The following is a 20,711-nucleotide window of genomic DNA, read 5'->3' as shown; positions in this document are numbered from 1 at the left end:
TAAGCCAGGGCAGATCCTGCATCCCCCTGATGAAAGTCTGCTTTCTTTGCAACTGAGCAGTCACTAGAGGAGGGAGGGGATTTTAAGCGCCCAATGACTCTGTGGACTGCTGCAAAGACTGCTGAGGACTCCTCCCACTAAGAGGAACAGCGTCCTGTCGGCAAACTGGATTTTCTGTCCTATATCCTTCTAAGTGAATCTGATGCCAAGAGTGGCTTATGATAGTTTCGTGACTTAGTCTTGTCTTTAGCTGAAAATAAGATGATGATCCCTTGGTGATATCTCGGACTGCCATTATAAGTGGGTTACACTCTCAGACGCTTGATTAAATTTGGCCAAGACACCATGAGATTAAAAGGGATGGGGAAAGAAATGCCAACAAGACATTGATGCCTAAGAGGGAGCTGGGGGAGGCTGGTCTAACAGTGAAAGCTCTGCAGCTTGTGATAGGGGATAAAATTGGAGCTTAGCATAAACTGGACTGGCAGGAATGAGGGGTACAGACCAAATCAAACAGATACTTGGCTGAGAAAATGTGAATTAGACAAACAATGGTAATCCAACATCTTAAGACCCTGTCACTAATGTTCTGGTATTTTAATTCTGGCTGTCAATTTTTGGAAATGCTAGCCTTCATTAGGAGATTTATCCAGACATTTTATAAAATTGCAGGAAAATCATGGGCTATCTTTTAAAGGAAGCAAAAAGGAAGGTTCTTCAGTAACTAACTTGTTACACTCCAATGAATATGTCAAAAACATCAAGTTACTAAATGGTCATAATTACAAAGAAGCAGCTGCAGTTGTGCTTCTGACCAGTTATTTAATCAATAACTATCTAGTTTCCATTAGAGTTTAAGTCAAACTTGCACCTTTATCCAAATCTCAACTCAGTTAAATTTGAGGACACATGGCTAACATGTATAAAATATTTACCTTTACTGTCAACTACGTCTTTTGCATAAAATTCTGTAACCTCTTGGAAAGCGTGGCTGTATTCAAAACACATGTTATCCATCCTTTCTACTCGAATTCTGTCATCCCGCACGCTGAAAGAAAAAAATGCAAAATTAAAAAATAATTATCCATAATCTCGCATTATCTGTATTTAGGCCTTGACCTGACCAAAATAAATAAGACTCATTCCTTATTCTCTCCCAAGTTGAAAAAAAAGAGACAAAGAGCTAAGGTTTCCCTGTCAAAAGTCTGCATTTCATAAAATATAATTACTTTTACTACTGGTATTTTATATCACCTAGCACACTGTGAGTACTTTATATTGTTATTAAGAACTCATTAAAATTAAGGTCAGTTACTTTAATAAACACAAAAGGGAGAAAAATGGAAAAGCATCAATTTAATTGCATCAATTGTTTAAATCCACTAGAAACAGAATACATCATTAATTTCTTTGAAGTGGCATCTTTGGTTGGCACTATGCTAATAAGTCCATTTCTTCTACCACAGCCTCCAGTCAAATATAGTAAATTCCCCTTAAGTCAATTCTCACTCTTTCTATAAGTGGTTCTACACTTTTAAAAAAATATGCATACATGTGTGTGTGTATATACATAAATGATCATGTAAGTACATAAACAAAATCATCAAATCATCATCCATGCTAGTAGTGCATTGTCTTTTCCATTTTCTAGTTTGCTTGACTCCCCATTCCCCTCCCTTCCCCTCCTCTCCTTTCCTAATCACCTCACTCACAACCCCTGTTAACAGCCTAGGAGGAATCCTTCCTCATTTTTTTCATGTTCACATGGTCATATGTAAGTATGTCATATACACCTACTCATACATGCATTGTTTTATAAAAAGGGGATGACTTTATACAAACTTCCCTGCATCTTCTTTTCTTCACTAAATAATAACTCTTGGAAATCCCTCCATATAAAGTGACCTAGCTACAACTCATTCTTTTTAATGGCTGAAAAATATTTGATAGTATGTAAAAGCCATAATTTATTCCACCATTTCTTTACTATTGGACATTCACTTGATGTTAACATTTTGCCACATGTTGCTTTAGAGTATTTTTATCTAAAAAAAAAAATTACTGATACAGGTGTATCCTGCACATGTCCCTCTTCAGTCATATTCATCTACCATCTTCAGAAGTAAACACTACCTTCAATTTGGCGTATATTAGCACCATGTATGTTTTTATACTTTACAATATATTTTAGCATCTTTACACAATACACTGTATCATTTCATGTTTTAAATTTCATATAAGCAGTACTTTATTACACCTATCCTTCTACAACTTGCTTTCGCACTCAGAATTATATTTCTAAGATTTATACATGAAGATGTACATATTTTTTTTTAACATCTTTATTGGAGTATAATTGCTTTACAATGGTGTGTTAATTTCTGCTTTATAACAAAGTGAATCAGCTATACATATACATATATCCCCATATCCCCTCCCTCTTGCGTCTCCCTCCCACCCTCCCTATCCCACCCCTCTAGGCGGTCACAAAGCACCGAGCTGATCTCCCTGTGCTATGCGGCTCCTTCCCACTAGGTATCTATTTTACATTTGGTAGTGTATATATGTCCATGCCACTCTCTCACTTCGTCCCAGCTTACCCTTCCCCCTCCCCATGTCCTCAAGTCCATTCTCTATGCTTGCGTCTTTATTCCTGTCCTGCCCCTAGGTTCTTCAGAACCTTTTTTTTTTTTAGATTCCATATATATGTGTTAGCATACGGTATTTGTTTTTCTCTTTCTGACTTACTTCACTCTGTATGACACTGTCTAGGTCCATCCACCTCACTACAAATAGCTCAATTTCGTTTCTTCGTATCTGTTTTTAAATTTTCAATTATTTCTTATTTTTGAGTAAATTTTTAAGATTTGCTTTTCAAATTTAATTCACCTGAATTTATTTTGGGGGATGGTGTGAAGTTAGAAATACACTTTTATTTTCCATATGATTATCAATTAAGGATCAAGCACCATTATAAAACATTCCATCTTTTCCTACTAATTTAGAATGCTGCCTCCACATTTCTATATTCGTGTGACCCTGTTTCTGGCTTCTATCTTATTCCACTGATCTTTTTGTCTATCTCTGTATCAGGACCACAGTATTGCAATTTCCATGGCTTGGTATCAATATCTGTGGCAAGGCCCCTACCTTGCTTTTCAAGATTGTCTTGGCTATTCTTGGGCTTTTGAATTTCTTTAGAAATTTTAGGTTCATTTTGTCAAGTTTCACAAAAGCCTTATTGGGCTTTTGACTGGATTTGCAATGAATTAATTTAGAGAGAAATAATATCTTAACAAATCAAGATATCCTATTGTTAAAGATGGTATAATATCTCTATTTATTTATTCATGTCTTTTTATCTAACAATAATGTTCTGTAATTTTCTCCATGTTATATATATCTTTGGTTGTGCTCACTCTTAGATATATTATAGATTAATACTACTGTGAAGGGAATCTTTTCTTCTATTACATTGACTAAAAGCTTATCACTGGTGTGCATGAACCTAAATTTTTATATGTAGCGACTACGTTAAACACTTTTTTCCTGTATTGTGTATGTATGAATTAATATCATCTTCAAGAAGAAAATTTCTATTTTTCACTTCTTTTTCCTGTCTTACTACACTACTGGCTAAGACCTTCAGGGCTGCGTTGAACAAAGGTAAGGCTAACAGCCATCCTTTGTTTTCTTACTGATACTAATGGGAATGCTTCTAAAGTTTCGACTCTTAAATATGATTTTTACTAATGGGTTTTGGAATAAATGACTTATTAGCCTGAGGTTTGGTAAGTTTCCCAGTTTTTGCAAAAATAAAAAAAATTAGTCATAAAGGATTACTGAATCTTAGCTAATGCTCTTTCTATAGGTATTAAAATAATCACATTGTTTCCTCTCACTTAATCTGGTAAGATATTATTCATATTTTCTGATGCTGAATGATCTTTGATCCAGGAATATATTCCTGGAATATATTATACTTGTCATGATGGTCTGCGTTGCTTAAATAAAGTTATAAATTTGATTTCTTAGTGTTTTTCCTGCTTTTCTTTTCCCCCAGAAAATCTGTGCCAGCATACCTAGCTCCAAAGGCTTTTTCTGTTCTACTGCAAGACTAGACAGGCATAAGCTGCTTCAGGAAGAAATCTAAGAGGGAGGATTTTCTCCCATCTGTAGTGCTGAAGAGGATTTTTCCACCTTAATCCAATGGAGAGAGTATCAGACTAACTATTGCAAATCTCTTATCAATTTTTATCTTCCTGTAGACACCCTTAATACCTGGATTTTTAGAAGCCTACTGCAAAGCTATTTAGTAACTCAAAAAGCGATGAATGACCTTAGGTGAGTTCCACAATGCTTTTGTACAAGTTTCTAGAGTGAACACACGAGGCAGCTGGTAACTCAATTACTGTTCTAATATTTTCTTTGAGAAGCAGTTAAGGATTTAGAAACACATTAAATTTGATAAAAATGGACTTGTCAGTTACCCTTGAGGCTTTCATGGAAGCATTACAAGAGTGTTAAATTCAACATTCTGCAATCTGTATATAAAATACCCTCATGCAAACATTTTTTTCCACAAACTGATTGGAGTTATATGTGAAATCTCTTATCTGTGTTTCCCTAGATTTCTTTATGGTAAAATCAAATCACTGTATCTTTGAAACAAAAGTCTACTTGAAACACTGTATACATAGAGAGTAATATCTAACCAGAATTTTGTCAAACTAGATTTTAGTAAAATTTCTATATTCAACAGAGAACTGTCAATCTTGGTTTCCTCAAACTGTAGCTTGTGAAATACCTGCATCAGAATCACCTGCAACACACATTAAAAGCACAGATGCCACACCCCGAATGTGTTCCATCTGAATTCAGCAAGAAGCTGGAGGAGAGGGGGTATTTTCATTTTCAACAGGGTTTTCGGGGTGACTCGCAGGCAAACTGAAAACACTCATCTACACAAACAATACTGGCAGCCATTGTAGGACTAGAGTACAAAGAGGAAATATAAATCTTCTCCAAAGACAGTCTATGTTTTTAGCTGCTCTATTAGAGGTGAGCAGTAAATATCTTTTCACCAAAAAATTAAGGAAGTCAACGATGGTCCCATAATTGACCAAGGACTTAAAAAATTATAAAAAAACACCTTCCCACCCTCTACAGAGGCTGTTTGTGACCAGAGGCTGAAGCCTTCTGAAAGAAAAGAGGCTGAACAGAGGCTATGCTCCTCCTCCGTGGGCCTGGGGTGGCAACTGCCCTTCTGCACTGGATGGGAGGACTAATGTCAGCATGTGAGTCTCAGTCACTACATGGGGTATGCAAAGCTGGACTGTTTTAAGATTTCTAATTTTATTTTATTTTTTTAAACATATATTTATTATTTATTTTTGGCAGCATTGGGTCTTAGTTGTGGCACGCGGGACCTTCGTTGAGGCATGCGGGATCTTTCGTTGCAGCGTGCGGGCTTCTCTCTAGCTGTGGCAGCAGGTTTTCTCTTCTCTAGTTGTGGCACGCGGGCTCCAGAGCATGTGGCCTCTGTAGTTTGTGGCACGCGGGCTCTCTAGTTGAGGCACACGAACTCAGTAGTTGCGGCACTCGGGCTTAGTTGCCCTGCAGCGTGTGGGATCTTAGTTCCCTGACCAGGGATCGAACCCATGTCCCCTGCATTGTAAGGTGGATTCTTTAGCACTGGACCACCAGGGAAGTCCCAAGATTTCTAATTTAAAAAAATCCTTTTCATATGTTACATGCCTCTGTGTTGCCAAATGTATTGTTTTTGAAAAATTAAGTGGCAATAAAACTCTCAACAAGTGTGGAACCTACACTAAAAAAAGGGGGAACTTTAGACCCAGTAATGTCAACTTGGACATAAAATTGGTGATTCTCTGGTGCTGAGTAGCAAACTACCTACAAAGATTTTGATAATGTTTAATTGTGACCAAATGTCAACTTACCAATTTATGATCTATGCTGACTTTTGAAACTATAATTTTTATAGATGAAAAGAGCCTTGCTAAAGGCTGACAATCTACTCTAGGAAAACCCAAGGCCTCTTCTGACAGTGTACTTATTGATATTAATAATACGGATTGAGTTCCAAGCTTGCTGAGTGATTAATTCTTTCCTCTGAGGATAGAATGTAATAGAGATCGAGATTGAATAAAACAGACATGTAACATAGTTACAATGCCTCTATATTTGAATTAGGATGAAATTCATTAATTTATTACTTCTTATAATAGGGAACCATCACTTTCTTAGAAGACTGAGGGCATTACGTCAAATTATAAAGACAACCACTAGAATGAAAATATCAGAATAACACCAGAAGAACAGCAAGGAAAACAGACCACATAGTGGAAGATTCTTTAAGATATAAAAATAGAAAACTAAATATGGACAAACTAATATCAAATATATCTACCATAATGACAAATGTAAATGGGCTAAACTCACTTATTTAAAGAAAATTAACCTTGGATTGGATTACAAAAGAAGAAAAACTGGGACTTCCCTGGTGGCACCGTGGTTAAGAATCTGCCTGCCAATGCAGGGGACACAGGTTCAAGCCCTGGTCCGAGAAGATCCCACATACCGCGGAGCAACTAAGCCCGTGCACCACAAATACTGAACCTGCACTCTGGAGCCCACGAGCCACAACTACTGAAGCCCGCACGCCCAGAGCCCATGCTCCGCAACAAGAGAAGCCACCACAATGAGAAGCCCGTGCACCACAATGAAGAGTAGCCCCTAATGCTGAATACTAGTGGTCATAGTAACTATTTTTGTTATTCTTCTGACTTTTTTAGGTCTATTATTAGTGCTTGCTATTGTTTCAGTTGTATAATCTTACACAGTACAGAGGTTTCCTGAAGCATTGCTGTAATTTTTGGTGTTGTCTTGTAATTAATAATGGATGAATGGATGTTGAATTTTATCAAAATACTTTTCACATCTGTCTAGATGATCATATATTTTTCTCCTCTACCTTACTAATGTGATGGGTTATATTATTAGATTTCTTTATGTTGAACTGTTTTTATATTCTTCAGCTAAGGCATCACACTATCTTGTATTTATCCTTTTTAGTATACTGATGGATTCTGTTTGCTAACATTTAATTTTGGAGATTGATTATATGATTTGCACCTTAAAAAAAAAAAAGAGTAGCCCCTCCTCGTTGCAACTAGAGAAAGCCCACACAGCAACGAAGACACAACGCAGCCATAAATAAATAAATAAATAAATAAATAAATTTATTAAAAAAAGAATAAGAAAAACTTTCTATACTACCAATAGGAGCAAAACTTAAAGTAATTCAGAAAGGTAAGAAAGAAAAGGTTGGCTGGAAAAAAATTGCCCAGATGAATATATTAGGCTAGTGCAAATAAAAAGAAAGCATGGGACAAGATTTTCTTATCAGGCAAGATAAAATTCAGGACAAAAAGCATTATAACAAGACAAAGAGAGGTACTTAATGATAAAAAGGACAAGATGGAAGAAAAGCTTTTCATCCCATATCCTTACAAGAGTTTTAGATTTTTGAACCACTGGAATATACCACCTATTCAAAAAATAAAATTGTTTCTTAAGAAGAGAGAAAGAGGGCTTCCCTGGTGGCGCAGTGGTTGAGAATCTGCTTGCCAATGCAGGGGACACGGGTTCGAGCCCTGGTCTGGGAAGATCCCACATGCCGCGGAGCAACTAGGCCCGTGAGCCACAATTACTGAGCCTGCGCGTCTGGAGCCTGTGCTCTGCAACAAGAGAGGCTGCGATAATGAGAGGCCCACGCACCGCGATGAAGCGTGGCCCCCACTTGCCACAACTAGAGAAAGCCCTCGCACAGAAATGAAGACCCAACACAGCCATAAATTAATTAATTAATTTAAAAAAAAAAGAAGAGAGAAAGAAAAAGCAAAGAGTGGATTACAGGATTTACACAGGAGCTCCCAGGAGAAGATGTTTGTCCACTTCCCTGGACTTAAACCTGGGAGGCTAGGAGTCCAGGAAATGGAATGGCTGCAACCTTCCTGCTACCTTGTGGAACATAAGAGGGCAAACGCCAGAGAGAGAGACAAAGGAGAAGAGCCCCTAAATCCATCCATGCCCAATTCCAGCCTACCTTCAAGCTTTTCACTTACATGAGCCAGCATGTTCATTTTTAACTTTTAAAAATTCAATAAGAACTCACTATAAAGTATACAGTTTTCAAAAAGCAAAAAAGGAGTCTTTGCTGTCCAGAGAAGGAAGTGGACACTATCACACAGACAGCATCTTAGAAAGATGGCAACCTCTACTGTTGGCCAGATGGGCAATAGTGAACTGAGGTGAGAAAGACCCAGTTTGATTTCAGCTGGTGAGCCTGCTTCAGACCAAACCAAGAGGGAGACAGAGTACAAGTCACAGACTGTAGAGACCAGGAAGCCCCCGGCCACCACTACACACACACTTTCCCACCAAGCAGAGATAAAGGGACCTTAGACAAGTTACCATTGGGGGCTAGAAATTAAAAGCACATTTAGGGCAAGCCCCCGCAGGGTTAGAAAGACCCGAAGTAAGGAAACGCTAGGACCTAGCCCCAGAGGACAGGCCTGTTGGGGAGCCAGAAGAAGAACTGAGAATCTCCTCACTCACTATGCAAACTCCATGGGGCCTCAGACAGAGGAGGCCTAAGGCCCAGGAAGTAACCAAGGCCTGCACGAATGGCAGCTGTGCCTGCTGTCCAAAAGACTAAGACAGGAGGTCTTATCTTATCTTACCTTATCTTAAGGTAAGAAGTCTACACTAGGTAAACTCATGTCTTTCTAAAATTTTCTCTACCTTTTGATTTTACTTTTTCTTTTATAGTAGTTGTTACTTTAAGAAAAAAAAAAAAAAGGTAACACTCCAACAAAAAATTGCTCATCTGTCTGGAAATTGCTAACCTGACAGGGAAGTATTTCTATCTGCAATGAGGTCAGGAAAACTAAGAGGATTAGAGCGCTCAAACTTGGGGAACCAGGGGGAAGAGAAAAACGAAGGGGGAGGGAATGGAGGCAGAAAGCCCAAGGGCCTAGAGAAGGCATCATTTCTGCCTATAGTCATAACCTCCCAGCTCTTCTTCCCTGACCCTGGAAATCTTCTCTAAGGATGAACTCCCTTGGAACAATACTTTAAAACCTCCATCCTTTTCTTAATCTTTCAGTCCATCCCAATCCTGGGTCTTTTTGCCACCCATCTCCACATACCACACCCCCAGCCCTGTGCACATATTCTCACTTAACAAGCCAGCCAAGACTCACCTCCTCTAAGACGCTTTCCCAGAAGAATAACCACACGCTAGGATGGCCTGTGCTTTCTACTGAACATGTGGGACTGCAGTTTGTAAAGTAATACCTTCAGAAATAAAGCTACTTTGTTTGAAGCACACATGCTTTTTGTCAGGAACTTTACTGCCAGAGATAGAAATACGAACTGTAATATGCATTATAAAGGAATGAAAGTTTCATGGAATATTAACCAAAATAATGTCAACTGTGCTATAAAACATTACTCCTTTTGAAGTCCAGAAGCAGAGGTGAAAGAAGGGAATGGTTGCTTCTTTGTGTGTTTTTACTGAGAAGCCGTATAATGGAGTGGTTCAGAGCCTATGCTTCAGAGCCAGGAAGTCTGGATCAAATCCCAGTTCTGCCACTTAGTAGTTGGATAACCCCAGACTTAACAGCTCTCTGCCTCAGTTTCCTGGAAATCTGCATTAAAAGAATAGTAGCTCCCTCACAGGGGGTTTGTGAAGATTAAATCAGTCAATAAATATTATAAAGCCCCTAGAATAGTGTCTAATACATAGTGTTAGCTATTGCTATTACTATTAACATTATTACTGCTACTTAAGAATGAAAGATAGGAGTAGTCACGTGCTCAAAGGAAAAGGGGAAAAAAGGGAGAGCGCTTTAGAATAGATGAAAGTGGGCAGGACAGGCGCAAAGGAAAGAACACATCAGCAATGAAAAATATTCTCAGTAGATACCAAGATGTGTCTCTAACGGTACCTTTTTCACTCCAGGGGAGCACAGGATGAAGATGAGGAAAAGCTAATGTGGGATTTCAGAACCCACTACCCTTCCCCAAAATAGCACCTCACCTACTTGTGATGCTTGAAACGCCTTTAAATAGACACAAAGCATTTTCATTTCACAGGTAGAAACAAAAGAAGTCACTCAAAGGTCACTTAAATAGCAGTCTTCAAAGATGACAAAAGATACTGGTTAATTTTAAAGTTTAACTTTAGAAAAATTAACAAAAGTTGCTAAACTCTAAAACCAATTACCTAGACATGTACACACTACTATATATAAAATAGATAACTAATAAGGACCTACTGTATAGCACAGGGAATACTACTCAATACTCTGTAATGACCCATATGGGAAAAGAATCTATGGGTTGGCCAAAAAGTTCCCTCAGTTTTAAAGTAAAAATAAAAGACATTTTTCATTTTCACCAAGAACTTCATTGAACAACGTATTCACCGTTTTGTTCCACTAACTTCTGCCATTTTTCAGGCAACTGCATAATTCCATCTTCCCAAAACTTTTTATCTTTTTGAGCAAAGAACTGTTCTGGGAGCCTTTTATAGTCTTCCAGGGAATTGAAATTTTTTTCCACTAAGAGAATTTTGTAAAGACCGAAATAAATGGAAATCTGAAGGTGCAATGTCTGGTGAATACAGCAGATGAATCAGAACTTTCCAGCCAGTCTGTAACAGTTTTTGCCTGGTCATCAAAGAAACATGTGGTCATGCGTTATCCTGATGGAAGATTATGCGTTTTCTGTTGACTAATTCTGGACACTTTTCATAGAGTGCTGCTTTCAGTTGGTCTAATTGGGAGCAGTACTTGTTGGAATTAATAGTTTGGTTTTCCGGAAGGAGCTCATAATAGAGGACTCCCTTCCAATCCCACGATATACACAATACATCACCTTCTTTGGATGAAGACTGGCCTTTGGTGTGGTTGGTGGTGGTTCATTTCACTTGCCCCACGATTTCTTCCATTCCACATTATTGTACAGTATCCACTTTTCATCGCCCATCACAATTTGTTTTAAAAACAGAACGTTTTCATTACGTTTAAGTGGAGAATCGCATGTAGAAATACGGTCAAGAAGGTTTATTTCGCTTAACTTATGTGGAACCCAAACATCAAAGCGATTAACATAACCAAGCTGGTGCAAATGATTTTCAATGCTTGATTTGGATATTTTGATTATGTCAGCTATCTGCCGTGTGGTGTAACATTGACTGTTCTCAATTAGTGTCTCGATTTGATCGTTATCAACTTCAACTGGTCTACCCAACCGTGGAGCATCGTCCAGCGAGAAATCATCAGCACGAAACTTCGCAAACCACTTTTGACACATTCAATCAGTCACAGTACCAAAAACTCAAATGTTCAGCAAGTGAATGGATAAACAAGTTCTGTAGCAATTCTACTGAACAATAAAAAGGAACAAACTACCGATACACTCAAAGCATGGGTGAATTTCACAGGCATCATGCTGAAAGGGGCTGGACATGAAAGAGTACATACTGTAATGATTCCATCTATGTGAAATTCTGTAACAGTCGAATCAGATCAGTATTTGTTTGGAGTAGGAGGTGGACATGGGGAGAAAAATGACTGCAAAGAGGCACAGGGAACTTTCTGGGAAGATGGAAATGTTCTACATCTTAACTGGAGTGGTGGTTATACTGATGTATGTATTTAACAAAATTGATTTGACTCATATACTTAAAATGTGTAAATTGTATTGCATTGAAATTATACTTAAGGTTGACTAAAAATTAAAGCTTTATATATTTGCCATATATAATTTATAGCTGAAAATTTTCTATTAAAAAATCTGAACATTTTGGTACAGATGAACCAGTTTGCAAGGCAGAAATAGAGACACAGATGTAGAGGACAAACGTATGGACACCAAGGGGGGAAGTGGGGGGTTGGGGTGGTGGTGGGATTAATTGGGTGGTGGTGGGATGAATTGGGCGATTGGGATTGACATGTATACACTGATGTGTATAAAACTGATGACTAATAAGAACCTGCTGTATAAAAAATAAAAAATTCAAAAAAAAAATCTGAACATTTAGACCAACAAATTCCTGTGCCAGTGTGTATTTCAAATACATTTTTGGAATAAGATTCTAATTCAAGTATTTATTCAGCAAAAAGCAATGGTGCAGAGAAGTATCTCATTTTGAAGAAAAACATTTAACTTCAAAAAGTACATTCCATATTTACATGCTTTGAGATGATCATAGTTTAAATGTCATCCACTATTTAATATACACACAATCATCCTAACACGAAGCAAATTTTTACAAAATAATTTACGCTTCCTGTGGTTCAAAGACATTTCTGTTAATCACAAAAATCACAGAATCATTACCTGACATTATATGCCCTCGAGAAAAAGCAAAAGAAATCCTACTTTTCTGAGAACTTTAGAGTCTTATATAATCCTGAAGAGAATGATCAGCATTAAAACATTCTCAGCTTAGTGGAAATTCATCTCAAACATTTTTTTCATGGATGATTAAAAGCATTCTCTCAGTGACAGACACAAAATCAAGACCATTTCACTCGGATCATATGCCTTTGAATTCATTAACAAGCTCGAGCCTGCCTCAGACAACTTAAAATAACCAATCTTCCTAAACTGATATTTTTCTCTACAAATAACGAACTCTGATATTATCCCAAGAAACAGCTGCTTCAAAAAAAATAATAAAATCAACAAATTGACGATCTGGAATTCATAGTACATGAATAACTAACTGATGTTTCCTTTTCAAGTCAACAAATCTTCACTACAGGAATAAATGGAAAAAAGGAGTTCCTTGCTGTGTGTTATGGGCTGAATCATGTCCTCCTAATATCCCTATGTGGAACTCCTAACCCCCAGTACCTCAGAATGTGACCTTTTTTGAAGACAGAGTGCTTACAGAGGTCATCAAGTTGAAGTGAGGTCATTAGGGTGGGCCCTAGTTCAATATGACTGGTGTCTCTATGAAAAGGGTTTCCCAGACCCTTTTGTCCCTGAAATCTGGACACAGACACACACACAAAAGGAAGACTATATAAAGAAACACAGGAAGAAGATGGCCATCTATGAGCCAAGGAGAGAGGCCTGGGAGAGCCTTCCCTCACAGCCCTGAGAAGAAACCAACCCTGCTGGAACCTTGATTTTGGATTTCTAGCCTCTGGAAGTGTAAAACAATAAATTTCTGTTTTTTAAGCCACCCAGTCTGTGGTACTTTGTTACATCAGTCCTAGCAAACTAACACAACCCTTCTAAAGGGCTCAGTATCTATTTAGAGATGCTTACAAACAAATCACTAAAATACCAAGTAGATTGAAAAGAATGCCTGTGGTAGTATCTGCCAATTTCAAGAGTGTAAATATTCTCACCATGGCTGATTTTAAGCTACCAAAGCTTACCTGAAAGAAAATTCCATGGAAATATAACCACCCATTCTCACAAGCCACTACAAGCCATATCTAGCACAGAGCAAAAACGCAGGTATCAGTATTTAATACACAGGTGATTTCAATGTACAGCCAAGGCTAGAAACCCAACTGAAAATTGCAGGACAGCTTCATAAAAGCAGTAAGACTGTTAAAATACAGACTATTTTTAGAAGACAGATGAGGAGAAAACACACCACACCACATAAGAATAGCTTAAGAATGGCAAAAAACAAGTGAAGAATGAAAAAAGAGCTAATATTTACTGAGCACTTACTATGTTCTATGCACTGTTTTAAACCCATTATATGTATTAACTATCTTAATCCTCACTACTACTCTGTGAAAAAGTTCCATTACTATATACCTGGTTTTGTACAAGAAAACAGAGCCACAGAGAGGTTAATAAGATCCACAGCTAAAAAACGAAAACAAAAACAAAAAACCGAGGAAGCTAGGATTCAAACACAGGTGGTCTGGCCCCAGACTCTGTACTCAGACCACTGTCCTGTGCCATCTCTCATTGTACATGACATGTTTAGAACACAGTGATTAGTCTAGTGCAACTAGAGCCCAGAGAAAGGGGCAAGGGACCAGACAGGAGAAAGTGTGCCATACCCCTGGCTTCATGTTACCTTACTTAAGCAATGGGTTTTCAACTCAAACTCTTGTAAAATCAATCAATTTAACCTTCTTGCATGACTTGTTGTTTAAATATGTCCAATCAAATAGAAAAGTCTGGAAGTGAAAATCAATCTGTAAAACAAAATCACCACCTCTTTATTTACATGTGAAAATAGGATTTAGACACAAGGATTGTTTAGCAGGCAACAAGCACCTGTCATCACTCAGGAGCAATCAGCATGGCCTAGAGCCTCTGAGAAGGAATGCAGGAAAATCATACACATTCCCTAAGCCACAAAGAGAATTTCAGAAGACGAGGCTGCACTCACTAAGCTCCTGAGGCAAAGACAGCACCAAGCACGAAAAGCCTAAGTTTTCCACTTTTGAGGTTAGAGGAAAGACACCTATAAACACTTCACATCACCGAGGCCCCGGGGGACGAATGAATTCCACTATTGTTTCCAACATTTAGCCAGCATTTAACTCTGGAATTGTTCTTTAAAAAAAAAAAAAAAATGTTTTTTATCTATGTATTTGCAGAGCATTGTAAAACATCAGCATTTTGACAAAGGTAGTATTTTAGTATATAGGATAATGGCAAAACTGAATAAAACACATACACTTTAAGTAAAATCTTTGCATTGTCAGTACAGACGGAAAGATAAAGTGAAAGGAAACAAGCAAGCAAGGAGGGAGAGAGAGGCTTCTCCCTCCTTTTGGAGGCAAATACTTTAATGCGCACAGGACCTTGGAACTAACCTAAGGAAGCCCTTTCTTCTGCAGCCCCAGGAAAATGACAATGTTTTGAGAGGCTAAGTTCTGTGTCTCTCTGTAGCAATAAGTAGGTGGGAAGGAGGTAGAATATGACAATCAACCTGCAGGCCAGGCTGTTCCCACTGTTCTCCAGAAGGGAGAAGAAATAGGATTTTATTCTCTAAGGGTGGGCAATCTCTTGTCTTACTCAATTTAATTACCACCCACAAGTAAACTCTGTGATATCCGGGGGTTGAGAGTTAAAAGTTACATAAAGACTGTAAAGTATCCTTACCGACAAGGTAATTCATACATAAATGACTGCCTGACTTGGCAACCAGGAACTGCTTAAAAAGGGCAGTAATCACTTTATCAAGTACTTCCAAACTCCCAATATTTCAGTCAGAAGCAAACTAGTTTTTACATTCCTACTTGCAAAAATTATATCTCAACAGTATTAAACACCTGTCACTTAGTGGCTTATTGGAACAACACACATTTATTATCTCACAGTTCTGTAGGTCAGAATTCTAACACTGGTCTCACTGGGCTGAAATCAGGGTATTGACAGGGCTGTGTTCCCTTTCTGAAGGCTCTGGGAGAGAATCTAGTTCCTTGCCCTTTCCAGTTTCTAGAGGCAGTCTACGTTTCTTGGCTTGTAGCCTCTTCCTCCATCTTCTGAGCCAAAATGAGTGGGTCAAACACTCACAGCACATCGCTCTGACTCTTCTGCCCCCCACCTTCCACATTTAAAGGACTTGTGATTATTGAGCCCACCTGGATAATCCAGGGTACTCTCCCTACCTTAAAATCAGCTGAGTAGCTCCATTATTTCCCCTCTGTCATTTAACCTCACATATTCACAGGTCCTGGGTTTGGGACAAGGTAATCTTTGGAGACAGAAAGACAGATACATGCACATACGCATACATGCTACTAGACCACCTGTGCCTGTTTCCTTATTATAAAAAATTTATAATTTATAAATTACATAGTAATTACTATATAATAATAGTAATTACCTCAAAGCATTGTTGTGAAGATTACATGAGTTAATATGAGTAATCATCATTGAATATACCTGGTATATAGTAAGAGCGTCACTATTTTTTAAAACTCTTTAGAATTTCTTTTTTTTTTAGCTGCACTGGGTCTTCGTTGCTGCATGTGGGCTTTCTCTAGTTGCAGCGAGCGGGGGCTACTCTTCGTTGCGGTGCATGGGCTTCTCATTGCAGTGGCTTCTCTTGTTGCGGCACACGGGCCCTAGAGCGCATGGACTTCAGTAGTTGCAGTGCATGGGCTCAGTAGTTGTGGCTCGCGGGCTCTAGAGCGCAGGCTCAGTAGTTGTGGTGCACGGGCTTAGTTGACCTGCAGCATGTGGGATCTTCCCAGATCTTCGAACCCGTGTCCCCTGCATTGGGCAGGCGGATTCTTAACCACTGCGCCCCCAGGGAAGTCCCTACAAACTCTTATTTCATCTCTGTTTAAACTTTTCTCTCGTTGTGCAATGTATTTTCCCAACACCTGTCTAGTTAAGTGTTGCCTATCCTTCTAGGCCTTCTCTTGCATGATGCTTCCCTACATTGCATAAAACTGCATTTGTCTAATAGAGTAGCTACTAATCACACGGAGCTACTGAGCACTTGAAATGGGGCTGGTTGGAGTTGAAGCGTGCTATAAGTGTAAAATACACAGTGGATTTCGAAAACTTTGTAAAAAGGAATGTAAAGATTTAATATATAAAAAGGGATGTAACAGTTATATGTTGAAATGATATTTTGGATATACTGAATTAAATAAAGTATATTATTAAAATTAATTGCACCTGTTTCTTTTAACTTTTTAATGTGGCTACCAAAAAATTTTAAATTACATATGTGATTCACATTACGTTTCTACTGAGCAGTGTTGCTCTACACAGAATTATCCTCTCCCTCTCATGTACTCTCTTAGTATTTAGTTTGCTTTCCTATCACACACACTAAATAATCTACTTTGTACTGCAGCGATTTGTATATGTGCTGGCTTTCCAAGTAGACTGGTAGCCTGTAATGGGCCAAGGTCATGGATCTTCTAATCTCAAGAAGATCCAGGGTAACTGTACAATAACTGTTTGTGAAGCTGAATGGAAAGGGGAACATTATTTAGCTAATGTGTTTTGTATACCTTACCTGATTTATTGTTAACAGGAATGACCAGAAGTCAATCTGTCTTTGAAGCAACTTTTTCTTGGGTTAAATACATGATTAGGATGTACAGCAAACGGCAAAACAAAGTTTCATAAAACAATACTTAGCTTATTACATACAACGCACCCATCTATCTTTGACCCTACACTACTGTATTTCTTTTTTTTAAGTGGTAATTGCAACCCATAAGATTGTTTTCATAGTCCGCTGATGACTTTTGACCACAGCTCAAAAAGCACTGCCTTGATGGGTGGGTCAGGTGCAGGCCTCCCTGGCTGGACACAAACCATCTTAAAGATGTCATGTAGGGTTTCCCTGGTGGCGCAGTGGTTGAGAGTCTGCTTGCCAATGCAGGGGACGCGGGTTCGAGCCCTAGTCTGGGAAGATCCCACATGCCGCGGAGCAACTGGGCCCGTGAGCCACAACTACTGAGCCTGCGCGTCTGGAGCCTGTGCCCCGCAACGAGAGGCCGCGATAGTGAGAGGCCCACGCACCACGATGAAGAGTGGCCCCCGCTTGCCGCAACTAGAGAAAGCCCTTGCACAGAAACGAAGACCCAACACAGCTAAAAATAAATAAATAAATAAATAAATAAATAAAATAAAGGAATTCCTTTAAAAAAAAAAAAGGAAAAAAAAAAGATGTCATGTGATACTCAGCACTCCCCTGATCTCAATGGCCCCACTAGGTAAGGACTAACCCTGTGGTGTGGTCATGGTCCAACATGGCCATCAGGGAAGACACAGAGATCCACTCATCATGAATTCTTTTCTCCACCAGCCTTCCTGTTAGGGCTGGGGGCAATTTAGTACACAGTCTAGTACAGTGTGTTCAGGGCCCATGTCCACTCCCATGAGATGGAGAGCCCAGCTCAGCATGGCCAAGAGAGTTGATCAGAGCTGAAGGTACAAAGTAACAGAAAGAGCTCATGACGGTGCTGAGGGAAAGAGTCCTAAGAACTTGTCAGAGTTTTCTGAGCTGCTGTTGTGTGAAGGGGCTCCCAAGCAAGCCTGGAGAAACGCCATCAACCTCAGCATTATGTATATTAAATCAAATTATATATTGAATCAAATACTAGACAGGTATTTTCTTTAAAAAGGTGAAGGGAGGAGGGGTAAGGAAGGGAAGAGGAAGAGGGAGGTAGGGAAGAAAAATGGTAGAGGGAAAAGGCAAGCCAGGACTTCACAGACTTTTATTGCTCTAGGGATGAAGACTTGGGTTAGTGGTTAAAAAGAATCCACAAAAAGAGGATGGGAGGGAGAAGAACTTCCTGGCCTGAAAATAAGAGATAAGGGAATAATTTCAGAGTAATCAACAAAAATAATGGAAATTAGTAAGAAATCTCCTTTCAGCAGAAAGGTTTGACAGGAAGGAGTCACTGAAAAGACTAATGGATAAGTCTGCGACCACAAAGGCTCCGACAATAAGCAAGCCTGGTGGGGAGGCGGGGTGCACTTTGAACCAAGGTTTTGATTTAAGGTAGACAGTGAAAGGAAGCTTTGTTAGAAGGGAAGAAAGTGAAATGAATCTTTGAACTACGAAGAGGGAAAGGGAAGAAAAATAACTGAAGAGATCCTAAGGACAGATGGCTACCTTTTTTAAGAGTTCAATTAAGGAGATTTTTGTACTTCATATTGCTATTAGGTTATATCTTAATAATGGCAGGAGGTGGACTTATCAACATCAAATAGGAATGGAGATCTAGTGGGCTTTGCCACTAATTACCTTGGTGATCATGTAACTTCAGAATAAAATGTTTTAGTTAATTAGGAGACTTTATGAAATTAAATCTCCAACCCCAAACGAACAGGTTATTTACAAAAATCAAGTAAAAGTAGTAAAACAATTCTACACATCTCACACAATTGCTTCCCAACTTTCTGTTCAAGTGGACTGGCCCCACCTTGGGAGTTCTCTGTAGTAACCATTCCTCCAGACTCCTCAAATTCTGTTTTTTCCTATTCGACTACTATCAATAAACCTATAACATGTACACCCCATTATTCTTTAAAAATAGAGATATTCCTGAGGAGTTACACTCAATGAAAATGCACAAAGACGCTCACTATTTAGATAAACCACACAGCAAACACTCTTGTAGAATATCTATTAATTTATTGTGTTTTAAAATCTGGATTTTCATATATATGAGTTAAAAGTGCTACTCATTAAGGGCTTCCCTGGTGGCACAGTGGTTAAGAATCCGCCTGCCAATGCAGGGATACGGGTTCGAGCCCTGGTCCAGGAAGATCCCACATGCCGCAGAGCAACTAAGCCCCTGCGCCACAACTACTGAGCCTGCGCTCTAGAGTCCGCGAGCCACAACTACCGAAGCCCGCGCGCCTAGAGCCCGTGCTCAGCAACAAGAGAAGCCACCGCAATGAGACGCCCACGCACCGCAATGAAGAGTAGTCTCCACTCGCTGCAACTAGAGGAAGCCCACATGCAGCAACAAAGACCCAACGCAGCCAAAAATAAATAAATAAATTTTTTTAAAAAGTGCTACCCATTAAAAGTCCTAGCTAGAGATGAAAAACTATCTGCAACAAGAAAACTACTGAAAATACAATGGCATTTCTACCAGAGAAGGAATTAATATAATTTTTAAAAGGAAATCAATATAAAATAGATTTTTAATATATTAAGACTTCCTCTTTAAATGTTTGCCTTGAGACACATTTTCCTACTGTGTATTAGATTTATTTCTGCTACTTAATCCACTACCATATCTACTACCACAATCAATATTCTAATTTTGAATTTTCTAAATAGTGAAGTGAAATTATTATACAATAAACATAATGAAATAGAATGAAAAAGGAGCCAACTTTACATTTTATCTTCTACTCTAGAAACAAGGAATAAAGAAAATAAGAAAAACAGAACAGAAAGAGAAAAAAACTAAAAAAGATTTCCTATGAGCATCACAGTAGAAAAAGTTTCAAGTGCCAGAGATGAGGTTGGAACCTTGTTGTCAAATGATAGGAAATTAATATGGTCTTCCCAAAATGAGTTGGCTATCCTCATACCATTTAAATACACATTTACCATCATATATCCTGTATGAATTTCCAGCTACTACAACAATCCCTTCACGTTTATAAAACCCAATTCATTTTTCCTAAGAAAAAAGAACAGGAAATATTTATTATTCTCCTTATTCCAAAAGTTACTTGTTTAGTCATTCACTCGTCAAGCATTTATTAAGTACCTACTATATTCAAGCTACTGTAATAGGTCCTGGGGACACAAAAGATTATTATGACAGTTTCTGCCATGAGCCATCCCTTCTCAGTCTTTTTCTGAGGAGACTCTTAATCCAACCCCTCGTTAATATCGCTCTCTCTCCACTGTTCCAACCTTGATTCTCTTTCAGTTCCACTTTATACAATCTTTCTCTCCAAACCCCACATCTGTCCTGCCTTAGGCTGCTACACTCACCCTGGCAGGGCAGCCAACCAAACTAGTTTCTGTTCCCTGAGAAAGCCACGCTCTCTCAAACCCCCATCAGCCTGGCTGTCATTCTCGAGTCTCAATTCTGGCATACTCTTCTGGGAAGCCTCGCTTAACTACATAGACAAAGCTTCGTGTTCTTATGCTACCAGTGACTCTATAAGACTATAACATTTGGCAC

The 20,711-nt window shown here is 38.7% G+C and overlaps 1 protein-coding gene across 5 annotated transcripts in view; it reads right to left on the bottom strand.

Moving 5' to 3' along the window:
* The window catches only part of MSH3 (mutS homolog 3), a 262,769-nt gene that overhangs the window by 125,027 nt on the left and 117,031 nt on the right, over positions 1-20,711 (bottom strand). For all 5 annotated transcript variants that reach the window (XM_061189407.1, XM_061189402.1, XM_061189403.1 and 2 more), the window contains exon 9: positions 936-1,048. In XM_061189407.1, the coding sequence (XP_061045390.1) occupies positions 936-1,048 (113 nt within the window). The remainder of the gene's footprint in view (positions 1-935; positions 1,049-20,711) is intronic.

Source organism: Eubalaena glacialis, chromosome 4, assembly GCF_028564815.1.
Source record: "Eubalaena glacialis isolate mEubGla1 chromosome 4, mEubGla1.1.hap2.+ XY, whole genome shotgun sequence".
In the NCBI taxonomy this organism is placed as follows: Eukaryota; Metazoa; Chordata; class Mammalia; order Artiodactyla; family Balaenidae; genus Eubalaena; species Eubalaena glacialis.
Note: the sequence above shows the minus strand (reverse complement) of the source record. Positions and strands in the feature narration are given on the sequence as shown.